The sequence below is a fragment of the Podarcis bocagei genome (genome assembly GCF_964188305.1).
Source record: "Podarcis bocagei genome assembly, chromosome: 5".
Lineage (NCBI taxonomy): Eukaryota > Metazoa > Chordata > Lepidosauria > Squamata > Lacertidae > Podarcis > Podarcis bocagei.
In genome coordinates, this window is record NC_138129.1 from 99,923,376 (window position 1) to 99,950,047 (window position 26,672).

Here is a 26,672-nt window from a genome sequence, read left to right on the forward strand (position 1 = left end):
GTTGAAAATGTGAGACTTACTGGCACCTGTAGCAGCAGCAGCAGCAGCAGCTGGAGCATGGCCTGCAGTGCCACCTGGTGGCCCACCTCGGAACTTCCATGCCCATCCCAGATTTAAAGCTTTAGGCATGTGTTTTACACACACACACACACACACACACACACACAGACACCAATAATTCACAAGCAGGAAAGATCCCAAACAGCTCTTCCCCTGAAATATACTCGGAGTCGAGAGTGGATTTCATGCTCTATATTCAGCTCATAGTAGCGAGGAATGAAAGTTCCCCCACAATATCTGCTTTATATACATTATTTACACAATGGGCTGCACGTGATTGGCTAATTCTGGGATTCTCCTGTAGGCCAATCAGGTTGCGGATTCACTTCCACCTGGAGCTGGATTGGGTGGCTCCTGCGGACCAATCAGACTGCTGCATTGTTCTAGGACCAATCAGACTGTTGCATTTTGGATCCTATTCAACTCAGTACATAACATCCCCACAAACCACCCCCAAATTTCCCAACATAGGAACAGTGTGAGTGGAGGCTGGGTGCACCACATTGGAGACCCCAGGCAGAGTAGTAGGGGAATCTCATCCTTTACTTCCACACAAGGGTGACAGGCCAAATCATCTGTCAGAATAGCTATGGTGGCCACGCTTTCGCTGAAAACCCGATGTCTTAGGTTTCACAACAAAGCAACGGCAAACACCTGCTAAAGGCCCCCTGAAATGTTTGGCAGTGAAAACCCCACATTTCATGGCACCCCCAAAAATGAGACTTTGGCGCCCTAACTCACGGGAACCCAATTTCTCCAAAAGTCAGACGTTGTCCGATTCACTCCAAAGCGGCGACAACCACCCAGATAATTTTGGTTTGGGGGTGAAAACACTACGTTTCACATCGCCCTACAAAATGAGCCCTCGACGCTCATTTTCTTTTCCATGTGCCAAGACACTCCAATCTCCCTCCTGACATAAAATGCATCAGCTCATGCTCATTCATTGCTCTGCCTTTCAAGTGTATCACAATTTAGATCTTGAATTTCTTAACATGAAAACATGTATATTTTGTGATGTCAAAGTAATACGGCCATGTATATTGATAAATTTAGTTTAAATGAGGTAGATATTTTGGCTCCTTGTGGATTCTTGTTTTGCATTAAAATGGGAATTCTGACTCTCATGGCTCCAAGGAAACTTAATGCCAAAGCAAAACTTTACCAATACTGTACTCGGAACATATCCTTTTTTGGTAGATCAAAATGTATATCCAAATAAAGGATTTCTAACACTGTATTGCAACATCTCAGGCAAAATTCTGCTTTCAGTTACTAAATTGTCAGGAGAGCCAGAATGTAAGTCAATATTTTAATTGTGGGTATCAGAATTCAGACAGTCGTTTGACATATTATGAAGATTAAGAAAACCATCCTGTTATTTCTTTCCAGCTGAAAACAATTTCTCTTGGAGGCAGCTCACAAGCAAGACAGAGGGATTGACCAGGGTTGAGACAGCTTGATCTGCACAACCTCCTGTCCACGACCCAAAATCCTTGGCACGTGACTTCAGCCCTTGCCAAATGAATTCAGTTATGTAAAACTTCAGTGTTGCAACTGACACAAATTAAATACTTTCATGACCAATTTGCACAAATCTTTTAGGAGCGCAAGACTTTTTTCTCATACAGATGACAAGTTTCCTTGGCATACAGTTCGGATTTATTTGATGCCACATACTGCCGCCCCTAAAGATTAAACTCCAACAAACAACACTGGCGATGCTTCCAGTGTTGAGACATAAAAAATGAGAGACATTCAGGTTTCCAGCTACATCACAAATTCAGTGGTGGCTGCTCCTCGCTGCACTCTGGAGGCAGCGAAGGAGGTTCAGGCAGGGGAAAGCCAGGATTTATAAGGCAAAAATCCTGGCAGTGTTCCCCAGTGGGTTCTGAGGAGCTCACTGAATCCCGCTGTGCCACGCAAGCCCGTGTCTGCCAACTTGAAATGCGCAGCGGGTACGACCTGGGAGTGTGTCCCTGCCATGGACGAGCCTCCATCTCCGTTATAATTTGTGGTTGGTTCCTCCATAATTCAGACAATTGACATTAATCAAGAGGTGCTCCTAGACCAACATATGCTAATAGGCTGCAACCAGTCAGCTGCCTAAAGGACTGGGCTTGGTTCTTTGAAGGTATCTGAATGTTTTCTTTGAAGCTTGAGAACAGCCGGGAAAGGAAGGGGGAGGACAAGGTGCTTTGTGCTTTCTTGTGGTTTTCAGATGGTCTCATTTCTTCTTGCCCTCCTCTGCAAAATGAAAGAGACATGTGTAGCCGCTGCTGTGCTATTCTGTTTGTTACTTCAGAAAAGAGGGGGGAAGGCTTTTGATTTATGCTCAACAAAGAATTTAACAAGGTTTTACTAAGACCCCCCCCCCCACGAGGCTGAATGGACTTTAAAATTATTCCTGGACTGGACTAGGAGTGCTGATGGAGTAATGCAGTTGGGAATGAACTGCTGCTGAACAGATGTGGTAAAGAGGCTTATTTGAGAGAAGATCTTGCTTTCAACTGTGTGCTGAGGAAGAACTCCAGAGTGGAATTTTAATGGCACAGTTTGGATACGCACTCTGTGAGTTATTTATGGTGACAGCTGGTATGCGAGTCGGTAAGCACTGAAAGGAATGGAATGTGACCAGATAAACACTCCAAAGACTGAACAAAGGAAGATAGTAATTAACTCTCCCAGCACACCAGGTCTGGAACAACACATGAAATAGAATATTTATTTATAAGATGTAACGGAGGTTCTGTTTGTAAGGTGAAAAAGGTGGCCAGCTGGAAGAATGGTTTAACAGCAAGTGAATGGTGTTAATTGGACTCTAAATACAAAATGATGTGGCAGTGTGAGGAAATGATGATCATATGTTTGGAACAGGAGCAGGAAACCTGATTTTAAGAAACTGTATTAATAAAAATAATTCGGGGGTGGGGAGGGGAATGAGACATTCATTTTGGTTGTCAAACTGGGACAGCAGGCACCTGGAGAGGCACACAAAGTCTTTGTTTGGCTCCTTCCCCAAAGCTCTGGGGGGGACGGAATGCTCCTTGACAGTGTCCTCATAATCCCCTATTACGCCCACATTACCCCATCAAGGAATCCTGTTCTAGCCCTCCTCTAACTGATGGTATTTGGCATTAATACCCCAGTACACATATCTTCACCAGAAGCAGTGTGCTCTATGCACAAAACTGCATGCAAGTATCATTTATACAATCTCATGTGAAACATGTGGAGGTACAGGGTCAGCCCCCGCCCCACACAAAGAGTGGAAATTCAGAAGCAGGTTCAAGAAGTTTGAGGAAACACAGCATTGGGGAGGGAGAGACAATTTAATCCAGTTTCACTCCTTCAGCATTCTTTCAACTGTGCAACCTTTGCAAGATACAACTGTTAATAAAAGCACAATGTGGGCAGCCATAAAATCCCATCACTTTTTCAAAAGTCACATATATATGAGAAAAATAAAATTTCTCCAACTCAAACCCCGTACCATAAAGCCTTTTTGAAGGTATACCATTGGATTTGATACAAAATGCCTTGAAGTACTGTAGAATGAAATGTAGCATCCTTGCTATTTTAAGTGTTACTACCCTTAAATTAAAAGTTATATAAATAGCTATCCTCAAGATAAAAAGTGTGAAAAGGACTACATCCATTATTACTGCAGCCAAGTCCTGGATTTTGAGGGAATTCAATTTAAGTGAAAAACCCATAGGGTGATACTGAAACTTTAATTCGAATATTCACAGTCTGACAACCGAGGATCACAACAAGTTCTAGAGCAGAAAGATGAGCAGGGGGATCTCACAATCCATTCTTCACCAACTCATGGATAATCAAAGGGGCATGGAATTCTTTGTCCTTCACGTATTCCTCCAGGCCCTAGGAGAATAAAAGAAGCAACAGATATTCAGAAACTGGGCACAGCAGATTTAGTAGTACTAAAGGCTAGGGAGTCAAAACTTAAGTGCAAACCAAAGTGCAGCTCTGAACCTGGGAACACCAGGTTCAAATTTCTGTTCAGCCAAGAACCATTCAACTTTACATCCCCACCTGTAAACATAACTATTTATGATCTCCACATAGGAGTTATGGCAATAAATGAGATAACAAGATGCCAGAAACACTTGGCATATAACACTTTATACATACAAATTGGCAGCCATGTCAGACTTTCAAGCTCCGGATTAATCATTTACACCTTCCATGTCCAACACAGAGCAAGTGGCTAGAAAAGCCAAATCAAGTTCTGACATTCCTCTTGCACAGTTGAAGCAGATGGATTTCTTTTCTTTTTCTTTTTTTTAAGCAAAGTAATAATAATACAAATAAAAATGTGCCCCCTGCCCCTGAGACGATTAGTTATCATAATTATCCAACTTTCCAAAAATTTGTTTTATGTGTGTAGATCAGTGCACGCTGACCAACGCACTGTCTTCTCAGTAAGGCTCTATTCCGATGGCATGAGTATCACAACGACCGGTAGATTCTTATCTGCTGCAGCCTTCATTCGCCTTCACAGTCGTTGTAACATACCGCTTTTTATCTTCCGCCTGTTCTGCCATTGAGGACTTCTAGGATCATTCTATGTCTAGCTCAGTGATTCCCAACCTTTTTTTGGTCATGCCCCACCTAAGCATCTCTAAAATCCTAATGCTCCTCCCCTTGGTCACATATAATTCTTACTATTCAAAAAGTGAACTCCTATTCACATGGAGGAAACCTAAAAGGCCATTAACATGGTCTAATTCATTCTCAATTTGCCCCCCTTAAAAACCAAATTACCCCCCTGTGGGGCGTGTGGTGAGCCCCACGTTGGGAACCACAGGTCTAGTTCCTCCCCTTTGACCTTACCGCCTTGGGTGACCCTGCTGGGAGTACAAGACTCGTGACAGACCTTGTGGGGGGGCGGGCTATATTTTTTTGGGGGGGGTGGTGCAAGAGCACCACAAGCCCTGGTGGCTGCTTACCTGTGTCTTGCGAGCGGCAGGGGCTGGCAGCGGAGGGGTGATGAGCGGCGCACAAAAGGGCTCCGAAGAGGGGCTGCTTAAAATGGCACCCGCTTGAGCATTGGTGCTGCTGGCACCAACAAAGCCCAGCCCCCTTCCTCCTCTAGGCAGGGCGGGGAGAAGCCAGGAGGGAGGAGGCGTCGAGTGGGAGGGAAAGAACACGCGCACTGGCGAGCCACGCAGAGATTCCCAGACCATTCGCGGGCCGGATCCAGAAGGCAATTGGGCCTGCAGACCTTAGTTTGCCTTCCCATGACTTACACCACTGTTTGAATGGCCAGATAAACTCGCACCTGCATCTACAAGATAGGATGACTTCCTCGTGCCAGCTCTCTAGGCTCCTCTTACCCCTTCTTCGCTACAGTGCCAAGGACGGACAGCCACCAGTTCATTTGTATAAGGCGTGCATAGCATACCTTCCTGTGGTTGACTTCAAGCCTTGCCATCTGCCCTGAGCGTTAAGAGAGGGGAATTGCAAATTCAAACTGGATGGGGGTGGGGAGAGAAACAGAGAACACCACATCAACTTACTTCACCCCCGTAGGAAACAAGAGGAGAAATCTCACACTGAATTGGGAAATCATTGGCATCCTTCAGACTAAAGAAAAAAAGCGAGAAAAACATAAACAAATCAGACAAGATACACGTGTTTCAATTAGGAAGGTAGTCACTCTTGTCACTTTGTTAAGGATTAGCCTTTTCCTCAGCTCCTGCCAAGGAAACAGTTCAGCAGCAATAAGGAAACTAAGATGGCACCCATGAAGCAGCTCCAGCGCCTGAATTGACAGGGGTTAGTTAAGCTTGTGCCCTGAGACACACACACACACACACACACACACACACACACACACACACACACCAATGGCAATTGAGAAGTGGGAGTAAAAAAATTAAAACGTCACTGCTCCTTTCACATACATATCTTCTTATTAATGAGCATCAATATTAAACTGAGCAGACCATTTCCTTAAAAAACCCACTCTAATACAGTGGTACCTCTGGTTACAAACTTAATTCATTCCGGAGGTCTGTTCTTAACCTGAGGTACCACTTTAGCTAATGGGGCCTCCCGCTGCTGCAGCAATTTCTGTTCTCATCCTGAGGTAAAGTTCTTAACCCAGGTACTACTTCTGGGTTAGCGGAGTCTGTAACCTGAAGTGTTTGTAACCTGAGGTGTTTGTAACCCGAGGTACCACTGTACATCATTTCAAGCATTGTGCCTTCCATCTTCAGACAATTTATGAGGGTTCTGGATTTAAAAATTGTAGCTCAACCGACTATAAAGCTTTAGTTGTCGAATCCAAGAGACACCAATTTTAAATCAGCATGGCTCAGAGTCTAAGACAATGTCATTACGTTCTCGGGTGTTATTTTGGTTCTGGTGTTAGTATAATATGGAGTGCATTTTTTTAAAAAATGTGGTCTTTCCTTATTACTATGACTGGTAGCTGTTTGTGAAAATGTTGGTACTGCAAATGATTTCAATTTAACTGAATAAAAGAGGCAGTTGTTTGACAGCCCTTTGGGTTTCAGAACAAAAACAAGGCATGAAAGTCTGCTTGCACAATTGCAAACTCCTGTGCACATGTTCTTTCCATGTTGGAAATTAGACAAAAGCTATTTTAAGTGGCCCATAAAGGTTTCGGCTCACAATCAAGGAATTCATAAGCACTTTGTTCCAGGTCAAAAGTCACAAGAAATTCCAGCAAGTGATCCATTTTGCTAGATTTTGTGGTCCTAACAGTAAAATTAGTAGAGTATAATGTATGATGATACCCAAAAGGAAACCTGACTATTGGTCCATCTAGCTAGCTCAGCGCTGCTTACTCCACCAAGCCATGGTGCTCTAGAATCCAAGGGAGACAGCAAGGTGTACACGCCTTGGGCTGGCTTAGCAGCCTTGCTTGCAATAATGTTCTTGCCCACCTCCTTTGGCAGAGAAGGGTTTCTCTCTCACTTGTGATGCCCTTTGGAAAAGGGAAGAAACAGCAAGAGAAACCAGCACTTTCCAAATTGCAGAACTACCAAGACCAGAGGTCGGCAAACCACGGTCCGTGGGCTGTATATGGCCGAGTGGGTCATTAAACCGGCTCCCAGCCCCTGCCGCCCGCTTGGTCAGTCCCCGCACGGAGCTAAACTGCCGCGCCGGTTGCTCTGCATGGGGCCACGGCTTCCTATTGGCTGCAGGAAGTTTGTTGCACAGCAGCTCTAGAAAGTTCTGTTAATACAGTGCAGCTGCACGCGAGCACTGCAATTCTCAGAGGTGCTGTGTATATGTTTTTTAAATTCACATGAACTATAGAGCTGAATCTGTCAGAAGAGCTGTTCGTAACTATGCAGAAACACTAGATTCTCAGTTGATTCTCCTCTTGCCGGTTTATTTAAAAATGGCTTTCACAAGTTTTGTGTGGAAATTTCTTCCTGTGAACAGTCTTCTCCATTTTAAAATACTGAGCCCTTAGGCACAGAACAGTAATAGCAATAATAATAGAATCTCATTGGGATCTGGAAATGAAGTCTATGTGAGAAAACAGGATGACCGATGGGCACATTAGCTCACAGTAATTACTGAACTATAGCAGAGATCAAACATGGCAAAAGCAATACCTAAACTGTGTCACTCTGCCTTCCAAAACATAAGCAAATGTTCTGGCAAACTTAAAAACAGACTCTAAGCCTGGCAAAAACGCAGTGCATACTACACTGCATGCAAAACTGAGAGCCCTACCAGCTCATTTTCATTAAACCTCTTGTCTTGGTACACCATAAAAGCAGTCACAGGGTCATATGCCATCAGCTCCCAGTTAAGCCTTTCAGATTCACAGATTTCTCAAAGGAATGTGGCCAGGTTACTCTTCAGTTTCACTCATCATCACTTCCTGGAATCTACACAGTCAAGACATGCACCTTTCCCCAGCATTCACCTCAGCTGCCAGACCCTTCCCAAGAGACAGGTTTATCACAGCAACAAACAACAACCCACTCCCTTAGAAAATGAAACAGAACAGGCTGAGCACCGAGACCCTGCATGCTGCAGAAAGGATTGTTAGTCAGTGCCAAGCGCAGCGCCATCACCATGCACCTCCACCCGTCCAGGATAGTATATTTACTTGTGACTGACATCCGCCTGGATCGCATCAGACCTTCCATTAGTGCAACTGTCACATGGGAAGAAAAAGGATTAATGAGAAGGGAAATGAAGCTAGGGAATATGCCAGATCAAAACAGCAGACTTTCCTGAGTCTCTTGGTACCTTGGTTGTCAAATGGCTTGGCTCCCAAGCAAATCGGCTCCCGAATGCCGCAAACCCGGAAGTGAGTGTTCCGGTTTGCGAATGTTTTTTGGGAACCGAACATCCGAAACGGCTTCCGATTGAGTGCAGGAAGCTCCTGCAGCCGATCGGAATTGGTTTTTGATTAGGTTCAACAACCAAGGTACCACTGTCCAATGGTTGGTGGGGCTCATTCCATTGATATGACTCCTAAGGGGCCTTGGAGGCCACTGCTGGCTGAACTGAACGACAGTGGCACGTTATTTAGGATTCTACTTCTAACTAAACAAATTGTTTTGCATGTGCCATGAGTGTGGTAGACCACTTCACTCAATTACACTCTCTTCAGAACAACATAGATGTTTCTATGCCATAGTCAAAATAAAAAAATTCCTTCCAGTAGCACCTTAAAGACCAACTGAGTTAGTTCTTGGTATGAGCTTCTTCACGAAAGCTCATACCAAGAACTAACTTAGTTGGTCTTTAAGGTGCTACTGGAAGGAATTTTTTTATTTTGACTATGGCAGACCAACACGGCTACCTATCTGTAACTGGATCTATGCAAGAGACGCAGTCTCCCACAAACTTAATCTTGATCATGTAAATTCAGTATGATTCCAAGACCCCTCATAACTCCCCCAGCCAGAAAACTTTTAATTCCACCAGCTCCAAGCATGGACGCAGTTGAGGAGATGATCACTCTAGTCCTATGAGCAAATGTGTTGAGGCACTCAAGTATGTACAAGCAAGGCTCATCTGCCAAGCAGCTTCTATTCAACCATTCTAAAGCTGTTATCCCAGCTGTTTCCTAAACCATACATTAGAGCAGCCTCTCTCAACCTTGGGTCCCCAATGTTCTTGAACGACAACTCCCACCATTCCTGACCACGGGCCTCACTGGCTAGGGAGCTGCAGCCCAACAACCTCTAGGGACCCAAGACTGACAAAGACTGCATTAGATACTAGGCCTTGGTAAATTCATCAGCTCTGCTGAGAAACCAGCTAATATTGTCTCCTCTTCTTTTGCAGTCTTTCCATTCCAGATGGTCATTATAAGAACACTGTAACCTACTGGGACATGGGTGGCGCTGTGGTCTAAACCACAGAGCCTAGGGCTTGCTGATCAGAAGGTCGGCGGTTCGAAACCCCTCGACGGGATGAGCTCCTGTTGTTCAGTCCCAGCTCCTGCCCACTTAGCAGTTTGAAAGCACATCAAAGTGCAAGTAGATAAATAGGTACAGCTCTGGTGGGAAGGTAAATGCCATTTCCGTGTGCTGCTCTAGTTTCACCAGAAGTGGCTTAGTTATGCTGGCCACATGACCCAGAAGCTGTCTGCGTTTAAACGTCAGCTCCCTCGGACTACAGAGCAAGATGAGAGCACAACCCCAGAGTCGTCTGCAACTGGACCTAATGGTCAGGGCTACCTTTACCTTTTTAACCTACTGGTGCTTGTGTTCACCTTCTCCCTTCCTCTCCATCTTTTGTTTCTGGTGTGTTGTGCCTTTTAGATTTTAAGTCTGGGATTTTTCTATTGATTTGTTAGCCACTGTGTGAGCCTTTTCAGTTAAAGAGTGGGGTAAAAATACTTTATAAACACACTTCAAGGTATAGACAAATTGTTGTCTTCTGCTTGCTGCTATTATTCTAAAAGGGGCGAAGGCACTGGTACCTTCCCACATCTGAAGAAGAGGGAGCCTAAAGCAGCTATTCTCTAAAAAGGCTTAGATATCCTGGCTCCAGTTTGAATTATGGAAGGCTGGAGTAGTTTCCTAAATGCTGGGGTTCCATTCACTTGTCCCCAATGACACAGATGCAACTGTGATGATCAAGTACATCAATCAAGATTGTTGCCTCACACTGTGTACTTATCTCAGCCATGCTAATTACAATCAAAGGGAGATATTATGGACATGGGAGCCTGTTGCAGAATATTACTAGAAACCCGATCAACTGGAACCTCCAGCATCCTTGCACACTCTCCCAGATGTACAGCCACTACACCCACTTCCATAGGCTATACTCAGGGACGGAAGGCAAAAGCTAAAGCTATGCCTAAATATTCTTACCGGGGAATTGCAGAAAGGCGCCTTCCATTTTCATCCACAAAGTGCCCTCCAGCATTGAGAACCCAACAGTGATGCAATGACATCAGCGAGTGGCGTGCAGTGGTGGGGCTGTCTTTCCCATTCTGGCTGTCTGCGTTCTTCAGAGGAGAGAACTCGTCTTCTCTCAGCACTTCGTAAACCACAAATTTTCTAGAAGAGCAAGAAAGCAGAGACAGCTCTGGTAAGTTTTTTTTGTTTTTTTAATCCATCAAATTAGAAGGAAACCAGCCAAAGTTCAAGAAGGTTCCCAAATACCTCAAATTTTACTGTGACAGGCCAGCCACTCAAGCACGCAAGCCTGGACATCAGTTTCCAAGGCGAAGGCCAAGGACTTGTAAGAAGCAAAGAGGATCTTTCCCCAGTCTTCAGAAATGGACTGCAGATTTTCAGTTTCCCTCTTTCTAGGCTGTGAGGGCGGTCCCAATCTTACACACAAAGGGACAACTGAAGGCACTGTGGCAAAGAGGGACCTTCCTGGGAGTTCACCTTGGCACCATAGCAGAGGTTTAGTATACAGGCCACCTCCTCCTCTCCAAGAAGGCCTCCTGCCCTCTTGCTGGTTTCCTACTATGACTGCCTCTGTGCTATCAGTTGCCACAACAGTCTCAGGATGCAAGCATGCTCCTCAACCATAAGTAAAAATCTATTCTCAACTCCTCATGCAATGTACTTCTTTCTGTTCTTCAAACTGCAAGATTAACTTAGTTCCTCTCTTTGCTAATCTCAGCTAGTTTCTCGGCAGCTGAGCTTCCCAGCGGACATGCCTCATATAGTTTGTACCTTCTACAACTGTGAAGATCCAAAATTGGGTTTCTTGTTTTGAAAGTAAAGCTAACATACCAAAATGAAGTTGCAACAGGTAACACAAAACACTCTCAGTGCTAGGCAGAGGAGCAGCACAAAAGGACATACTTGGCAAACTGGAAGATGTCAAATACGAATTTCTCCATCTTAATCCCATTTGGTTTGTCTGGCTTCAGAGGCTTTCCAGTGGCTACATCTATACACGGGATCTTCTTTTGGGCTACGTGGTGCTGTAGCTGAGGCTCGTAAAGGCTGAAACATCAAGGGAAGAGTCAGCAGAGTCTGAAGCACACAGGGAATCAAGGGTCATTAGCTAAATGAAGCCTCCAGGTACCAGATGTTGGGGACAGAGAATGGGGAAAGACATCACCTTCATGCCAGGCTTGTGAACCATTTGCACGGCAGCTGAAAACCAATACTGAATGAGATGGACCTTGATATAACAAGGCAGTTCTTAGGTTTTCATTGAATATTAATGTATTTCCAGCAGAAGGCGCTTGATATCTAGTTATTCTGGCAGAAAAGAAGCCACCTATCCCAAGTGTAGGATATTTGATCCACACCTTTGCTTTACCTTTTGGCTGCAAAGGTAGAAGGTGCCATTTTCTACAGATGATCTGCAGTTAGGACTCACTACCACTTTTTACACACCCCACCAGCAGCAACTAGTACAAATCTCAGTGCAATCAGACTGCACTCCAAAATCTCCACTACTAACGTCATGGTTTTAATGCACAATTCAGGTCCTCTGCTATTGACATGGAGCTCTAAACACCTCTGTTCCTACATATTAGGGACCATTTTCTTTCATCAATTCTCTTTAAGGCTTGGACACAATCAGCATATGATGCAAAGCCAGAGTATTATTTTTTTTTTCTACGTTTATTGTTCTGATTGAGACAAAATAACATTGAAACTGGAAGTTAGAGCTTTGTGGTGGGCCCAGCAGAATGCTTCCATTAAAAAACCTTGCCACTTCCATAAGCAAGTGCCACTGAACTTCCAAAAAAACTCAGAACGGTTAACCACTGCCCCAGTTCTCGTTTATTTCCACCTTTAAACTGAAACAGGGGAACATACTCTGCACAGGGACATAAACATAGCAGAATCAAGTGGTAAAGCTTTTTCTAGCTAGAATGATCGCCAGATTCAGGGGTTTGTGGGGGGGGGGATCTCTGTGGACCCAAAACAATAGTGCTGGGATGCAACCTGTGGCGCTTTAGCTGTTACTGGATCACAACTTCTATCACCCCTGACCACTGGCCATACTGACTGGGGTTTATGTGAGTTTCAGTCTAAGAACAAGGCCACAAGTTCCTAATTCCTGCAGAATCATGTTCTGAAGGAGGCAGATCTAGCTGAATTCTGCTGTTAAAAAGCGAGAATTCGCTGTTCTCCCTCCCCCCCAGGGGTGAATTCAAACATGCAGCTCCTTGTCACCAGCTGCCTGAAGTGCCATATTTTTCTGTGTATAAGACGCCCTCGTGTTTAAGATGCCCCCCCCCATTTGGGGGGACTCCAAAATAAGAAAACACCCCTTAGCACTACCCGTGTATAAGACGAGCCCCAATTTTAAACCTTTTTTTTTAAAAAAAAAAACAACCCTAGTCTTACACACGGAAAAATATGGTAGTATAGCTTAGGAAAAGATTTACCCCTTGATTCCGCTACATGTATAAACTGGCATTGTTTGCTAAAAATTTGTGACACAAAAGGAAGGTAGCAATGGCAGATATATGAGGATAGATAGAAGGAAATGATATATAAGAGCTATTCCACTCCTGTAGGAGTGCATCTCAGGACTAAAGGATGCCCGTACTTGACAATGTCTTTCAGAAACTCCAGGGTGAAGTAGTGGTTGGCTATGTTCCCAGCATTAAAGAGCAGCCGGCCATCAGGACCCCTTTTCTGCGCTGTGGCCAGAGAGATCTCACTGTACTCCACCACTTGGTAAACGCCACCCACTCGGCACACCACACCAACGGGCTCCGTGGGATTGGTCTTTTCAACAACCTAATATAGAAGAAGAACGACAGTTTTGTTGTACTTAGAAGGCTAACAAACTGATTACAGCATACACCTTGGTGGGCTTCATCGTATGCATGAACATACATGGGTGCTATTCTTAGGTACCACAGTATAATATGAACCTAAGAAGAGCCAGCTGGATCAGGCCCACGGAGTCCAGCATCCGGCAGGAAACCAGCAGGCAGGACCCAGTGCAAGAGCCACTCTCCCCCCTGTGGCTTTCGGCTACTGGTATTCATGCATGAGCAGAGAGGAGGGAAACAGTGGAATCAAAAGGCAATAAAAAGTAAAGTCTGACAGTTCAATGAAGCAGCCATTCACAAGATAAAAGAGTGCAGTCACACCTAGTTGCACCTAACACTACCCCACCCCCCCCACAAGGTCTTACAGAGTCACCTTCCCAAACCTAACAGCTCCCTCTCTACAGCCGGCATCAATATTGGTTACCTTTGCTCCACAGTCTGCTCCCTTCTGTACACAGAAGCCAATGAAGCGAGGGTCAGCCACTTTGACTAAAATATTGTCAACACAGTAGACATGGATGCTGCCAATGCCTCGCTTTTCCATGTCCTCCACAATATGATGGGCTCCCAGAGCTCGGTAGAGACCACCATTACCATCTTTAGGAAGGGAGAAGAAAAGGAAGCAGTTCAGTAGGTCAGAAAAGTTATTTTTTCATATCGGTTTTTGTGTATCTTTTTTTGACATGACCCACCACAAAGACAAGTTATCATACTTAAGGTTTGTCAGTAAAAATCCTAAAAATTCAGCATTACTGGTGACACAGAAAATATCAGCAGCATCACTGAAAACCTTAGTCTATTCCAAATGCCTTTCGATTTTTAAAAAAATTCCTTCCCACACACAAAAGTCAGAGAAAACCATCCCCCCTCTCGAGAGAGCTCTGTAGGTGATGGTGTTTCAGCTGAGGCAGTCTGTCTTCTTCATGGCTTCGAATGTTCCCCTGGGTGCAGCAGGACCTTGTCCAAAACTCTGAGGGGCCAGTGAGGTCCACAAAGGAGGCAGCATTCCCTTTAGGGCTTTTAAAGGTAAGAAGCAAAACCATTAACTGAGCTCCACATAGAAAAGCATTTCAGCTCTATGGATGAGCTAACTGCCTTCTGGGAAATCCAAAAAAACCACACAAACATTAATCACTAAAAGATTTGTTGGGCAACATATCAGATGCTGGGGCAGTCACGATGGCTGCTGCACAAATGACAGCCTATGCCCCCACAGCTAATCTTTCATGAAGTATGGAACTTCCTTTTTAATAAAGGTTCACGCTAAACGCAAGTGTTAAATCAGAAAGAAAATGTCTTCAAGATTCAGCGTTTCCATGCTTGAAGTATCTGGAAGCTGAAAACGTTGGCTTTGAGAAAATGACTTAGATGGCACTGTGTAAGGGCAAAGTGATGTTGGGGCCTGGTTATATGGTTCAAGAATTTTCACATATTGCCTTACATAATGACCTGAAAGCTCTTTTATTGAGCTAATAAAAAATAACCAGATGAATAAGCATGAGCAACTTCTATGTGTTAAATTTCTGAATTTGGAAGATACTGAAGCGTCTTATTTGGAACCATCATAAAAATAAAAAAAGAACAGTTGCTCAAAGTTTGGAAAAGAACAATACTTGTTAACTTAGTCACTACTGAAACAATCAAATTTGGAGCCCTGTTACGCAATGCCACAAAAATACAAGTTAGATGGCAAATTTTTAGTGTCTCACTTATTATAGTTACTGGTGTTATTCAAGCTTAGCTGCTGGTTGTCATGATTCTCTATGAAGTTTGGGAGTCTACGCCTTGTTGGTTTTTGTATGATATTCCTATTTTCTACATTGTTTTCTTTATAATCACAATCTGTTCTATTTTTTGAATGATAAAAAGGGAGGAGTTGCTTTTGAAAGACATAATGGGGGGGTGAAGAAGAATGAGGAAAATATGACATTTTTAACTGAGGCCATCATGTCAAACTGTGGATTTGCACAGACTGCTCAGGGACACGACTGGGAAACAAAACACGAGAGTAGGAAAGAGGCTTGCTGGTAGCCTCAGGTATTAAGCAGAAGCCCCAGCTGCCCCTTTCCTCGGCACCTTTTCTCATCAAGTCACAGGAAGCAAATTACGGACATAGCAGAAGCTGATGAATGCTAGAGCAAAGAGGGGCAATTGCCAATATGGGTTTGGAAAGGGTTCCTATAGATGTTGCACCTGGTGCCATAGAAACTTTGCCTTTCTCTTCCAAGAGAATTTTCCCATCAAAGTCCATAGCAGGCAGCATCCCTTGCTGGAAGAAGATCACATTCTCTTTCTTTAAGCCAAAGTATTTGTGCTTCAGGAAAAATTCTTTAGTCAATTCCATTGTCCTACCACTTGTCATGATGTACCTGAATGGCAAAAATAAAATAATTATAGATAATTAAGACAGGGAGCATATCATATCATCAACATCAACATCATCATATATTATATATTTATATCCTGCATTCCCCACATCAGAACTCAAAGTGGCTTACAAATACAGTGGTACCCCGCAAGACGAACGCCTCGGAAGACGAAAAACTCGCTTGATGAAGGAGTTTTTCGTTTTCTTAGCTGCTTCGCAAGACGCATTTCCCTATGGGCTTGCTTCGCAAAACGAAGCTTGCCCCGCAAGCTCCGGGGATAGCCGGGAAGCGCAGCACGTCTTCCCCGCTGTCCCCGGACCTCTTTTGAAGCAAGGGGCGGCGGGGAGAAGATCACTTCTCCCCGTTGCCAGCCCCGCAATCTCCGGGGACAGAGGGGAAGGCGCAGCGCCTTCCCCTCTCTCCCCGGACCCCTTTTGAACCAAGGGGCGGCAACGGGGAGAAGCGATTCTCCCCTCCGCCCCTTGCTTCAAAAGAGGGGACAGAGGGGAAGGCGCGCGCACCTTCCCCTCTCTCCCCGGACCCCTTTTGAACCAAGGGGCTGCAACGGGGAGAAGTGATCTTCTCCCCTCCGCCCCTTGCTTCAAAAGAGGGGACAGAGGGGAAGGCGCACGCACCTTCCCCTCTCTCCCCGGACCCCTTTCGAACCAAGGGGCGGCAACGGGGAGAAGCGATTCTCTCCGCTGCCCCTTCCCTTGCTTTAAAACAGGTCTGGGGAGAGAGGGGAAGGTGCGCGCGCCTTCCCCTCTGTCCCCGGAGATTGCGGGGCAGGCAACGGGGAGAAGCAATCTTCTCCCCGCCGCCCCTTGCTTTAAACAGGCCCGGGGACAGAGGGGAAGGCGCGTGGCGCTTCCCCTCTGTCCCCGGACGGTCTCCATAGGAACGCATTGATTGATTTTCAATGCATTCCTATGGGAAACCGTGCTTCGCAAGACGAAAAACTCGCAAGAAGAAAAAACTTGCGGAACGAATTAATTTCGTCTTGCGAGGCACCACTGTAAAACAAGAACTGCTACAAACATAGAAAAATCTTCCTTCCAGTAGCACCTTAAAGACCAACTAAGTTAGTTCTTGGTATGAGCTTTCATGTGCATGCACACTTCTTCAGATACCAAAAGCTCATACCAAGAACTAACTTAGTTGGTCTTTAAGGTGCTACTGGAAGGATTTTTTTTATTTTGACTATGGCAGACCAACACGGCTACCTATCTGTAATAGAAAAATCTATCATTGAAAAACAATAGAATTAAAACTAAATAAATCTATAAAATCTGTTTAAAGCATACACATAATTACATATAATAAAAGCAGCATGGCACCAGCCTTTTAACTAAAAGCAGTCACTTTCCCAAAGCCTGTTGGAAAATGAAAGTGTTCACCTATTATGGGATACAAAGCTCATGGCCTTTCCTTGCTACTAGACATACATAGGAACCTTCCTCCCCAAAGGGCCAAAAGAAGCCATGCATTCACAAGTGTTATTTCACAGCTTTCTTATGGGCTCTGAAACCATACGTGCCAGAAAATAATTCAAAACTGGGCCAAGAGATCTTATGCCAACTTATAGCTATTTTACCCTTGCACTGCAACTTTATAAGATACACCCCTCACTGTTGAAGGGCCCCAAAGTACTCTTGGGGGGTGGAGTGTGTGTAGGGGTTGATGATGGAGAGGAAGGGAAAAGAATGTCTTCTGCAGGCAAGCTGTCTTCTGCTCACACCACTGCTGGATACAGCCCTGAAAGCAAGGCAGCAAAAGCTTCTGAACCAACAAAACAAAGACCACTAGCAGGGATCATCTGCTTCCACTTGCTCCTGAAGAACACTGATAAAATGACTGAAGTGTCCAAGTTGCTTACCATGGAATAACACATTTCAGGCCATGTTGTCTTTCAGCCAGCTGCTGCAGTTTCAGGATGCGCTCTGCTTGGATCTGGAAGAGAGTTTTGTGGGATGGAAGGCCTACATCATACATCCCTTTGGGGTATGAGACACCCAGCCTTGTTCCTTGCCCACCAGCTAGAAGAAGAACAGCAACTTTGTTTTGGGAAATCTGTCGGAGACCTAAAAAGAGCAAGAAAAATAAATGTTACTCCAGTGATTGATTTGCACACAACTCTTTTTCAGGCATGCAAGGCATTACTCAAAGGATCTAACTGATCCAAACAGACGTGCTTCACATAACGAAGCTAGACTCTCTCTATCCTGCTCAAAGTGCCCTTGGAGACTCCAGTCCTCTCTACTACTAATCTAAGGCTGTTTTATGCTCTACTTGGAACCAAGAGTAATGAGAAATTCCCTAACATCCTTCTACACCACTAGAATTTACATCTTGAACCAAAAGCTTCACTTAAGAACAAGAAAAGTGATTACAGTTCTGGAGATATTGTTTAAAGTATATTTTTGTTGCTGCTTTTAAAGAGAAAAGGGGGTAGAGCACCTGTACTCTGTATGACTGCCCTTCCCATCCTACAATACTACTCTCAGGTTTGACTGCTTCTCAACATCAAAAAATCAAAAATGTGTGAACAAGCACATTTAAAGTTACATCATTCATTTTTCAGAGTAGACCTTGGAAGATGGGGAATCAGTGGTTATGCCAACCTGTGTTTGACATTACATGTACAATGCTGGATTGAATCTCAGGCTCACTTGCAAATTCCTTGCCTAATTTCCAAGTTTGAGGAAAAGCAGAGACTGCTGGTTTGGATGAAGTGGCAAATTGATGGTTTGCCTCAAACCAGGGAAGTTGGCTAGACATGAGGTTGGGGGAATGGCAAGAAGGAATGTTGCATGCAAATCTGGGGTTCTCATCAATCATTTTATTGCCACAGGAGTTCAAATATGGGTGTTTCTAAAGAAACATTATGTGTTAAATGTTTATTTGGCCTCCCCATGATAAAATGCTTCCTGGATTACTTCCTGCTTGGAAACATGCCTGAAACTATTTAAGCATTTGTTTTATTAAAAAAGGGCACACAGTATAGGTGAATGAGGAACACAGGCAAAGAGCAACCTAAGCAGCAAGGCAGAACAAAGCTAACTTCAAAAAATATTCAGTAGTTCCAAGTTTTCTTGGCCTGGAGAAGAATGCTGTATTACTCAAAAGCCTGCTTTATGACATTTTAAACAGTTATTGAGACAGTAAAAGCAAAATCTTGCTTATTCTCTTCTTAACAGCAACACAGCTGCTGCTGCTGCTTTTGCAAGTTTTAATCTTTTTCTAGTCCAGAGCAATCAGACTTGAGCCTAGATATTACTTTTTCTTTAATTCTTTACTTCTTTCTTCTCTCTCTGTCACTGCTTCAATCCAGACGATACTCCAAGCCCACAGATCTTACGACTATGGTATGATAGAGTCAGTCTCCAGCTGACTCTGAGGGGAAAGCACTGGGAAAGGTCATAGCTCTTTGGGATAACAAGGAGAGTCCTTATGGACGAACATGCACTTCAGCGCTCCAAAGAACTGACACAAACAGCTTGCTCAAGGGTCCACTGTTTCTACTTTTCCCTGCAGTTTCTAGTGGAAGAGATCATATTAAGAAATGGCACTCATGCCTAAATCCCTTTGGCTACATAGTAAAAGGAATAGCAGACTCCCACGTAGACCACCAAGGCTCCCTACAGTCAAGACAACCAAGCGGAGAAACACAACAAGACAGAGAAAATCAATCTAAAGAGTGCTATTCAGCATTGTTACTAATAGAATGAAAACCAAGGAACTGGTATGTTCTCCCCACTTTAAAATTATTCATAATTTGGCATTCAACAAGCACCTTCCATGAGAGCCTAGAGACATACACAACCATTTTTTAAAATGTTAGTCTCAAAATACATAGATTGCCATTGTATTATTATAGTTACACAATGGTCTGTAAGAAAACTTTGTGAAGTTGTGAGACTTCCCACTTCCCTCAAAGCACATGCGAAAACCTTGCTACAAGGGGTCCCGACTGAGCTTGCCGTAACATCAGCCTACGCCTTCTAAGAGAGAGTGTTTTCATATTTCACAAACTGTGGATATTATATAAAAAGTGTAGAGAAGCAAGCCTATGACCTGTGTTGTTCTTTACATAGTCTGTATCACTTCAGGGACCAGGTCTGCTTCCTAGAACTGACTATGTGGCAAGTGGGGTTCCTCTTGTTACCTTCCTGCTCCCAGGCGGACAGCTGGGCTTGGTCCCGAGTTGCGCTCCCTAGCACTTCACGCGGCACAGGTTCCATTTTGGCATCCACGTTCTCCTGCCCTGGCAAATGGCTGCTTTCCTTCATGGCTTTCTGGAAAGCTTGGCCCAGCTCTCCCAGATTCATGTCCTTCAAGTCTCTATACAGCTCTTGCTGCTCTGACACATCCAGTTCTTCCCAGAACCGAAGCAGATGGCTCTGTCCTGCCTCAGCCAAGCAGCGCTGGAGCTCATGGATCTCACTGTCCCCGTCCATGGCCTATGGAGGAGAAGAGAACAGTAAGACTCACTGAGAAACTCTTAGCCCAAAAACACTTTGCACTTCCCCCAGCAGCCTTGAATTTAACAATTCACCAGGTAGCCATAGCCAAGCAGGTAGTCACATAGGTGAGATGCAAGAAAGTAATTGAGTAGACTGGGAGATGGGTGAGACACTCCTCCCCACATTTACCAAACTACTTGGGTTCCATGCTAGTGAAAAGAAGGAAACCCTCTTCCTTGTTTATTTATTAAATTTTGATACTGTTCTTTATCCATAGATCTCAGGGCAGTTCAGAACATAAAAATACAAGATAAAAAACACAAAATACATAATAAAAAGAAGAAGAAAAGGCATAGTTAGAAGGCGCTTTCCCTTTTCCTTACTAGCTTGCATTTTCATGCTGGCTGCAGTGGAGATGACTAATCTTCGTCTATGGCTAGCATGGAATTACAGGCCACTTGCCTCTTAATAACCTCATCAAAATATTTGAAGCCCACTATTTTTTGTGGAATGATTTAAAAAACTGGAATATAGAGCATAAGACATGTTGAAAAGGATGTGCAGGATGCTGGCCTGAATCTTGATCCACGAAGGCCACCATTAAGAAGGGGAAAGCGCCAATTCCAGTGATATCTAAGTGAACAGTTCTGCAGGGGGAAAGACTCCTGGCACAAGGAGGCAAAGATAGCCTAGTTCACATCTGGAAAGGCAAATACTGAAACAGGGTTGCTCTTTTTTAAATTGTGTTTATTTTAGTGCTTCCATCCCATCTTATTTTCCAAAAAAGTAATTCAAGGTGGCATGAAATCACACAACAGTTAAAAGCAGTATCACATACACACACACACCCTTTACAAACAGTAACAAGTGCATACCCCCAATATTACTATTAACACCAATAAGACCCATTTCTTTTTTTATCCCCCGTGTCCTCTATAGAACATATATATTCTCTGCATATATATGCGCCCTTTTGAAGCACCCCAGAGTTACTGCAACAAACAGACCAGCGTGCTAGACCCGTACACATGCACACAAACGCCTCACTCGTGTCATCGAGCCACATCATACTTCTGCCACTGACTATGGTAACTTCCTTATAACATGGGGATGCCAGATGTGACACAGAAAACATCATTATGCTGTGTCTATAAAAATAACATTCTCTCTCTATATATATATAGATACCGTATATACACACACATGGACAGTATGCGCTCCTTTTATGCCACCTGCCTTTTCTGCTACTCTGCAAAGCACCGTCAAACGGCATGAACCGTGACAGAAGCCAAATAAACCCCACTCTGAAATGCCCTCCTGGGGCTGCTCAAATTTGGCACAATCGTTATTTTCTTTATAAAAAACGAAAAGGCGACTCCTTGCTCTGGCTCAGCTTGAACAAGAAGCTAGATTCCATGCGATTTAGCTCTCTCTCTCTCCCCCCCCCCCGCCGCCCCCTCCAGGCGCTCACCTCCCGCGGCGGCGACTCGCAGCGCCGTCTCCGCTTCTTCTTCCCCCCAGCCGCCCAGCCGGAGCCCTCTTCTCAAGCCCCGCCCCTCTTCACCCACCTCGACCAATGGCAGGCTCCGCGGGGCGGGGAGGCGCCTCTGCCACGTCATGCCAGGTCCCGGAGGAGCCGCGCGACGGCATTGGCTGGGCTCCAGGGCGCGCGGGGCGGGACGGGGCGGGACTCCCCGGGGGAAGGGCGCCTCGCGCGGGGCGGCCTGCCGTTGCTATGGCAACGGGCCCCTTTGGCGTCACGGTCCCGCAATGAGCGAGGCCTGGTTCCTCTCTTCTTCCATGAGTCATAGGGTTACAACACGCATATTTGCAAATAAAATGTATGACACCCAAACAAGTACCGTAAGATTATTTAGGGAGTGGTCCCTAAGGCCAGGACTTCCTTCCTAAGCTGGTCTGCTGAGTCCTCACTTCTCTTAAAATCGTCATTATTATTAGTCACTTCATTTCGAAACTGCTTTACGTTTTTAAGATTTAAATCTCAAAACGGTTTGCAACCCACATTAAAACATCAGATAAAACAGTCCAGGATAAAACATTACCGAAGAAAGTCAGAAAGTACCATATACATTCAAAGTAGCATAATTAAGAGAGCAGAAATACTATTTTAAAGATTTCAAAACAAAAGTTTACAAAGGTGGTCAGCTGCACAAGGCTCATTCAACAGCAAAGCTAACGGGAGGGAAGGGGGACTTTTCAAAAGATAACATAACTAAAGGATGTCAAATATAAAATGCACAAGTAAGACAGCATAATTGTTGTTTAATCATTTAGTCTTGTCCGCCTCTTCGTGACCCCCTGGACCAGAGCACGCCAGGCCCTCCTGTCTTCCACTGCCTCCCGCAGTTTAGTCAAACTCATGCTGGTAGCTTCGAAAACACTGTCCAACCATCTCGTCCTCCGTCGTCCCCTTCTCCTTGTGCCCTCCATCTTTCCCAACATCAGGGTCTTTTCCAGGGAGTCTTCTCTTCTCATGAGGTGGCCAAAGTATTGGAGCCTCAGCTTCAGGATCTGTCCTTCCAGTGAGCACTCAGGGCTGATTTCCTTCAGAATGGAGAGGTTTGATCTTCTTGCAGTCCATGGGACTCTCAAGAGTCTCCTCCAGCACCAGAATTCAAAAGCATCCATTCTTTGGCGATCAGCCTTCTTTATGGTCCAGCTCTCACTTCCATACATCACTACTGGGAAAACCATATCTTGAATTATACGGACCTTTGTTGGCAAGGTGATGTCTCTGCTTTTTAAGATGCTCTCTAGGTTTGCCATCGCCTTTCTCCCAAGAAGCAGGCGTCTTTTAATTTTGTGACTGCTGTCACCATCTGCAGTGATCATGGAGCCCAAAAAAGTAAAATCTCTCACTGCCTCCAGTTCTTCCCCTTCTATTTGCCAGGAGGTGATGGGACCAGTGGCCATGATCTTTGTTTTTTTGATGTTGAGCTTCAGACCATATTTTGCACTCTCCTCTTTCACCCTCATTAAAAGGTTCTTTAATTCCTCCTCACTTTCCACCATCAAGGTTGTGTCATCTGCATATCTGAGGTTGTTGATATTTCTTCCGGCGATCTTAATTCCAGCTTGGGATTCATCCAGCCCAGCCTTTCGCATGATGAATTCTGCATATAAGTTAAATAAGCAGGGAGACAATATACAGCCTTGCCGTACTCCTTTCCCAATTTTGAACCAAAAGACAGCATAATTAGCAAGAGGATAAAAAAATAAAATAAAGAGAACATAATATTACCATAAGCACAGACCATATTTGTTGCTGTTGCCGCCAATCCTGCTGGTGCGGAATGCTGCAGCATGATTGCTGACTGGAGTGAGGACTTGGGGATCATTCTATTGCTCTTAGGGGCAGTTGTAAAGATGAATGAGATCATAGGATCATATAATCGTGAAGGGAGGATTGTAGAGTTGGAAGAGACCTTGAGGGTCATCTCATCTAACCTTCTGCAATGCAGGAATCGCAACTGAAGCATCTGGGACAGATGGCCATCCAACCTCTGCTTAAACCTCAAAGGAAGGAGAGTCCACCACCTCTCGTGGGAGTCTGAACTCCTCTTACTGTCAGCAAGCTTTTCTGAATGTTTAGTCGGAATCTCCTTTCTTGCAACTTGAAGCCATTGCCTCGAGTCCTGCCCTCAGGAGCAGGAGAAAACAAGAATGCTTCCTCTTCTGTTTGACAGTCCTTCAAACATATTTGAAGATGGCTATTATATCTCCCTCAGTCTCCTCTTTTCCAGGCTAAATATCCCCAACTCCTTCAACCATTCCTCATAAGGCTTGGTTTCCAGACCCTCAATCATCTTGGTCACCCTCCTCTGCGCATGTTCCAGCTTGTCAGCATCCGTCTTACCGTAAATTGTGGTGCCCAGAACTGGTTACTGGTGTGGTCGGACTAAGGCAGAATCAAGTGGTACTATTATTTCCCTTGATCTGGACACTAGACTGCTGTTGTTGCAGACTAAAACAGCATTCACTTTTTTGCTGAATTTCTACAGCCAGGTTTGGGGTAGGAGAACCTTCCTTTGTATTTCTATTAGATTTATGCAGTTAATCCTGTCTAAGAACCAGCATATGCACCTCATAATCTCTGGGTAGAGAGCCATTTCTTGGTGACTGCGTCTTCTGCTTTCCCACACTTGGATGGGGGGGGGGGAGGACTGGGTTATTTTTGTCTGTCCCCCTTTCCACCTTCAACTGTTGTAGGGAATATATTCAAGTGGAGAGAGGTGTGGCATCTCCTCAGAGTATTGCGGAAGAATGATGTCAATCAACATTTGTTGATCTCCTTCTACCGGTCCACAATAGAAAGTGTCCTTTCATACTGCATCACGGTGTGGTATGCTGGTTTGACATCAACTGATAGGAAGTGCCTACAGAGGGTGGTGAATACAGCACAAGATATTATGGACTGTCCTGTGAATCCGCTGGATGAAATAGCGGAAGAACGTTGCCTCAGGAGAGTGAGGAAAATTCTCAGGGATGATTCACACCCTGGCCGGCACTTTCTTTATCTCCTACCCTCGGGCAGAAGATATAGAAGCATGATTAGTCGCACCAACAGGGTAAAGAACAGCTTCTATCCGTGGGCTGTTGGGCTGCTGAATGAAAAGATAACAACAGGGCAACAGACTTTCGGGTTTGGTGGGTGTGCGTCAGTAAATGAGGGGAATTAAGACTAAGAGAGCTGAGTAGGGGTGCTCGTGTAATCTCACTGTATACAAATTGTACAAGTGACAATAAAGTATTTCAATTCAATTTCAGTTCAATGTGCCTTTCTTGTATACACCATTGTGTTTGTGACAGCAATCCCCCAGTACAGGTGTACTTGCAATCTTCTATCCTCGAGGAGCCACCACTCTCATTTCCCAGCAGAGCTGCTAGCTGCTAACAAGAACATAAATCATTCTTTACAGTTCTTTGGCACAGCTCTTACAGTTTTAGGTATAAACTGACCCACTGGTTTGCTGACCAAGCTACCTATAATAGAGGAACACCAACTGACTGCAGCAGGCAGAGGAATCATTTTGTATAGAATTATTGCATTTGGCTGTGCTCTTTTATCTCTGGTCGGGGACAGAGGGTGGCACTAGGGAGGGAAATGTCGTCGCGCCACTCCTTGGTGTGTGGAGTGCCGCAGGGCGCAATCCTCTCCCCAATGCTTTTTAACATCTTTATGCGCCCCCCTTGCCCAGATTATCCGGAGCTTTGGGCTGGGCTGTCACCAATATGCTGATGACACTCAGCTCTATCTGCTGATGGATGGCCACACCGACTCGGCCCCAGACACACTGACCGGATGCTTGGAAGCTGTGGCTGGATTGTTTTGTGGGAGCCGATTGAAACTAAATCCTTCAAAGACAGAGGTCCTATGGCTGGGTCGGGATGGCATGGGGATGAGGGACGAACTCCCTTCTCATGCGGGGGCCCAATTAGTGCCACTGCCTTCCGTTAAGAGTTTGGGTGTAATCCTTGACGCCTCCCTGTAAAGGAAAGAGGTGGATTTGCCCTGCCAGACTTAAAACTTTACTATGAATCAGCAGCTTTCTGCTGGTTGAAAGAGTGGCTACTTCTTGAGAATACAGACATTTTGGATTTATAAGGCTTTAACAATGTATTTGGATGGCATGCATACTTATGGTATGATAAGGTCAAAGCACATAAAGCATTTAAAAATCATATTGTAAGGAAAGCATTGTTTAATGTTTGGATAAGATATAAGGATTTATTCGAAAATAAAACCCCAAGGTGGTTATCACCGATGGAAGCGAAAGCTTTGAAAAGGCTTAATATGGAGGCCAAATGGCTGAAATATTGGGAAATTCTGGAACAAGAAGGAGACAAACTGAAATTGCAGAGTTTTGAAAAATTGAAAGATAAAGTGAGAGATTGGCTCCATTATTATCAGATAATGGAGGTTTTTAAATTGGACAGGAAAATTGGCTTCCAGGTGGAAAAGTCAAAATTAGAAACAGAGTTGTTGGAATCCAAAACTAAGAATTTGTCAAAGATGTATAACTTGCTGTTGAAATGGAATACGCAGGATGAAACAGTTAAATCAGCTATGATTAAGTGGGCTCAAGATATTGGTCATAACATTATGTTTGCTGACTGGGAACAGTTGTGGACCACCGGTATGAAATTTACAGCATGTAATGCATTAAAGGAAAATATTATGAAAATGATTTATAGGTGGTACATGACCCCAGTCAAGCTTGCAAAAATTTACCACTTGTCTGATAATAAATGTTGGAAATGTAAAGAAACTGAAGGTATTTTTTTTCACCTTTGGTGGACATGCCCAAAGATTAAGGCTTTCTGGGAAATGATATATAATGAAATGAAAATGGTATTTAAATATACCTTCCTGAAGAAACCAGAGGCCTTTCTCCTGGGCATTGCTGGCCAATTGGTGTCAAAGAAAGACAGAACATTCTTTATGTATGCTACAACAGCAGCAAGAATACTCATCGCAAAGTATTGGAAGACACAAGATTTACCCACCTTGGAAGA

General features: G+C 44.4%; 1 protein-coding gene across 2 annotated transcripts; it reads right to left on the reverse strand.

The window, feature by feature from the left end:
* Nucleotides 1–3,777: 3,777 nt before the first annotated feature.
* UAP1 (UDP-N-acetylglucosamine pyrophosphorylase 1) lies at nt 3,778–23,415 on the reverse strand. Of its 2 annotated transcripts, XM_081195639.1 has the most exons (11): nt 21,607–21,632; nt 19,838–20,132; nt 17,549–17,753; nt 15,497–15,672; nt 13,728–13,900; nt 13,072–13,265; nt 11,361–11,504; nt 10,410–10,598; nt 8,183–8,230; nt 5,604–5,670; nt 3,778–3,945 (listed from the first exon to the last, which is right to left on the reverse strand). In XM_081195639.1, the coding sequence occupies exons 2-11, from the start codon at nt 20,127–20,129 to the stop codon at nt 3,868–3,870; spliced, it is 1,566 nt and encodes a 521-aa protein (XP_081051765.1). In that variant the 5' UTR covers nt 20,130–20,132; nt 21,607–21,632; the 3' UTR covers nt 3,778–3,867. The 2 variants fall into 2 exon arrangements, with proteins under 2 accessions (XP_081051765.1, XP_081051766.1); XM_081195640.1 differs by lacking the exons at nt 8,183–8,230; nt 21,607–21,632 and adding an exon at nt 23,398–23,415.
* Between the last annotated feature and the right edge of the window lie 3,257 nt (nt 23,416–26,672).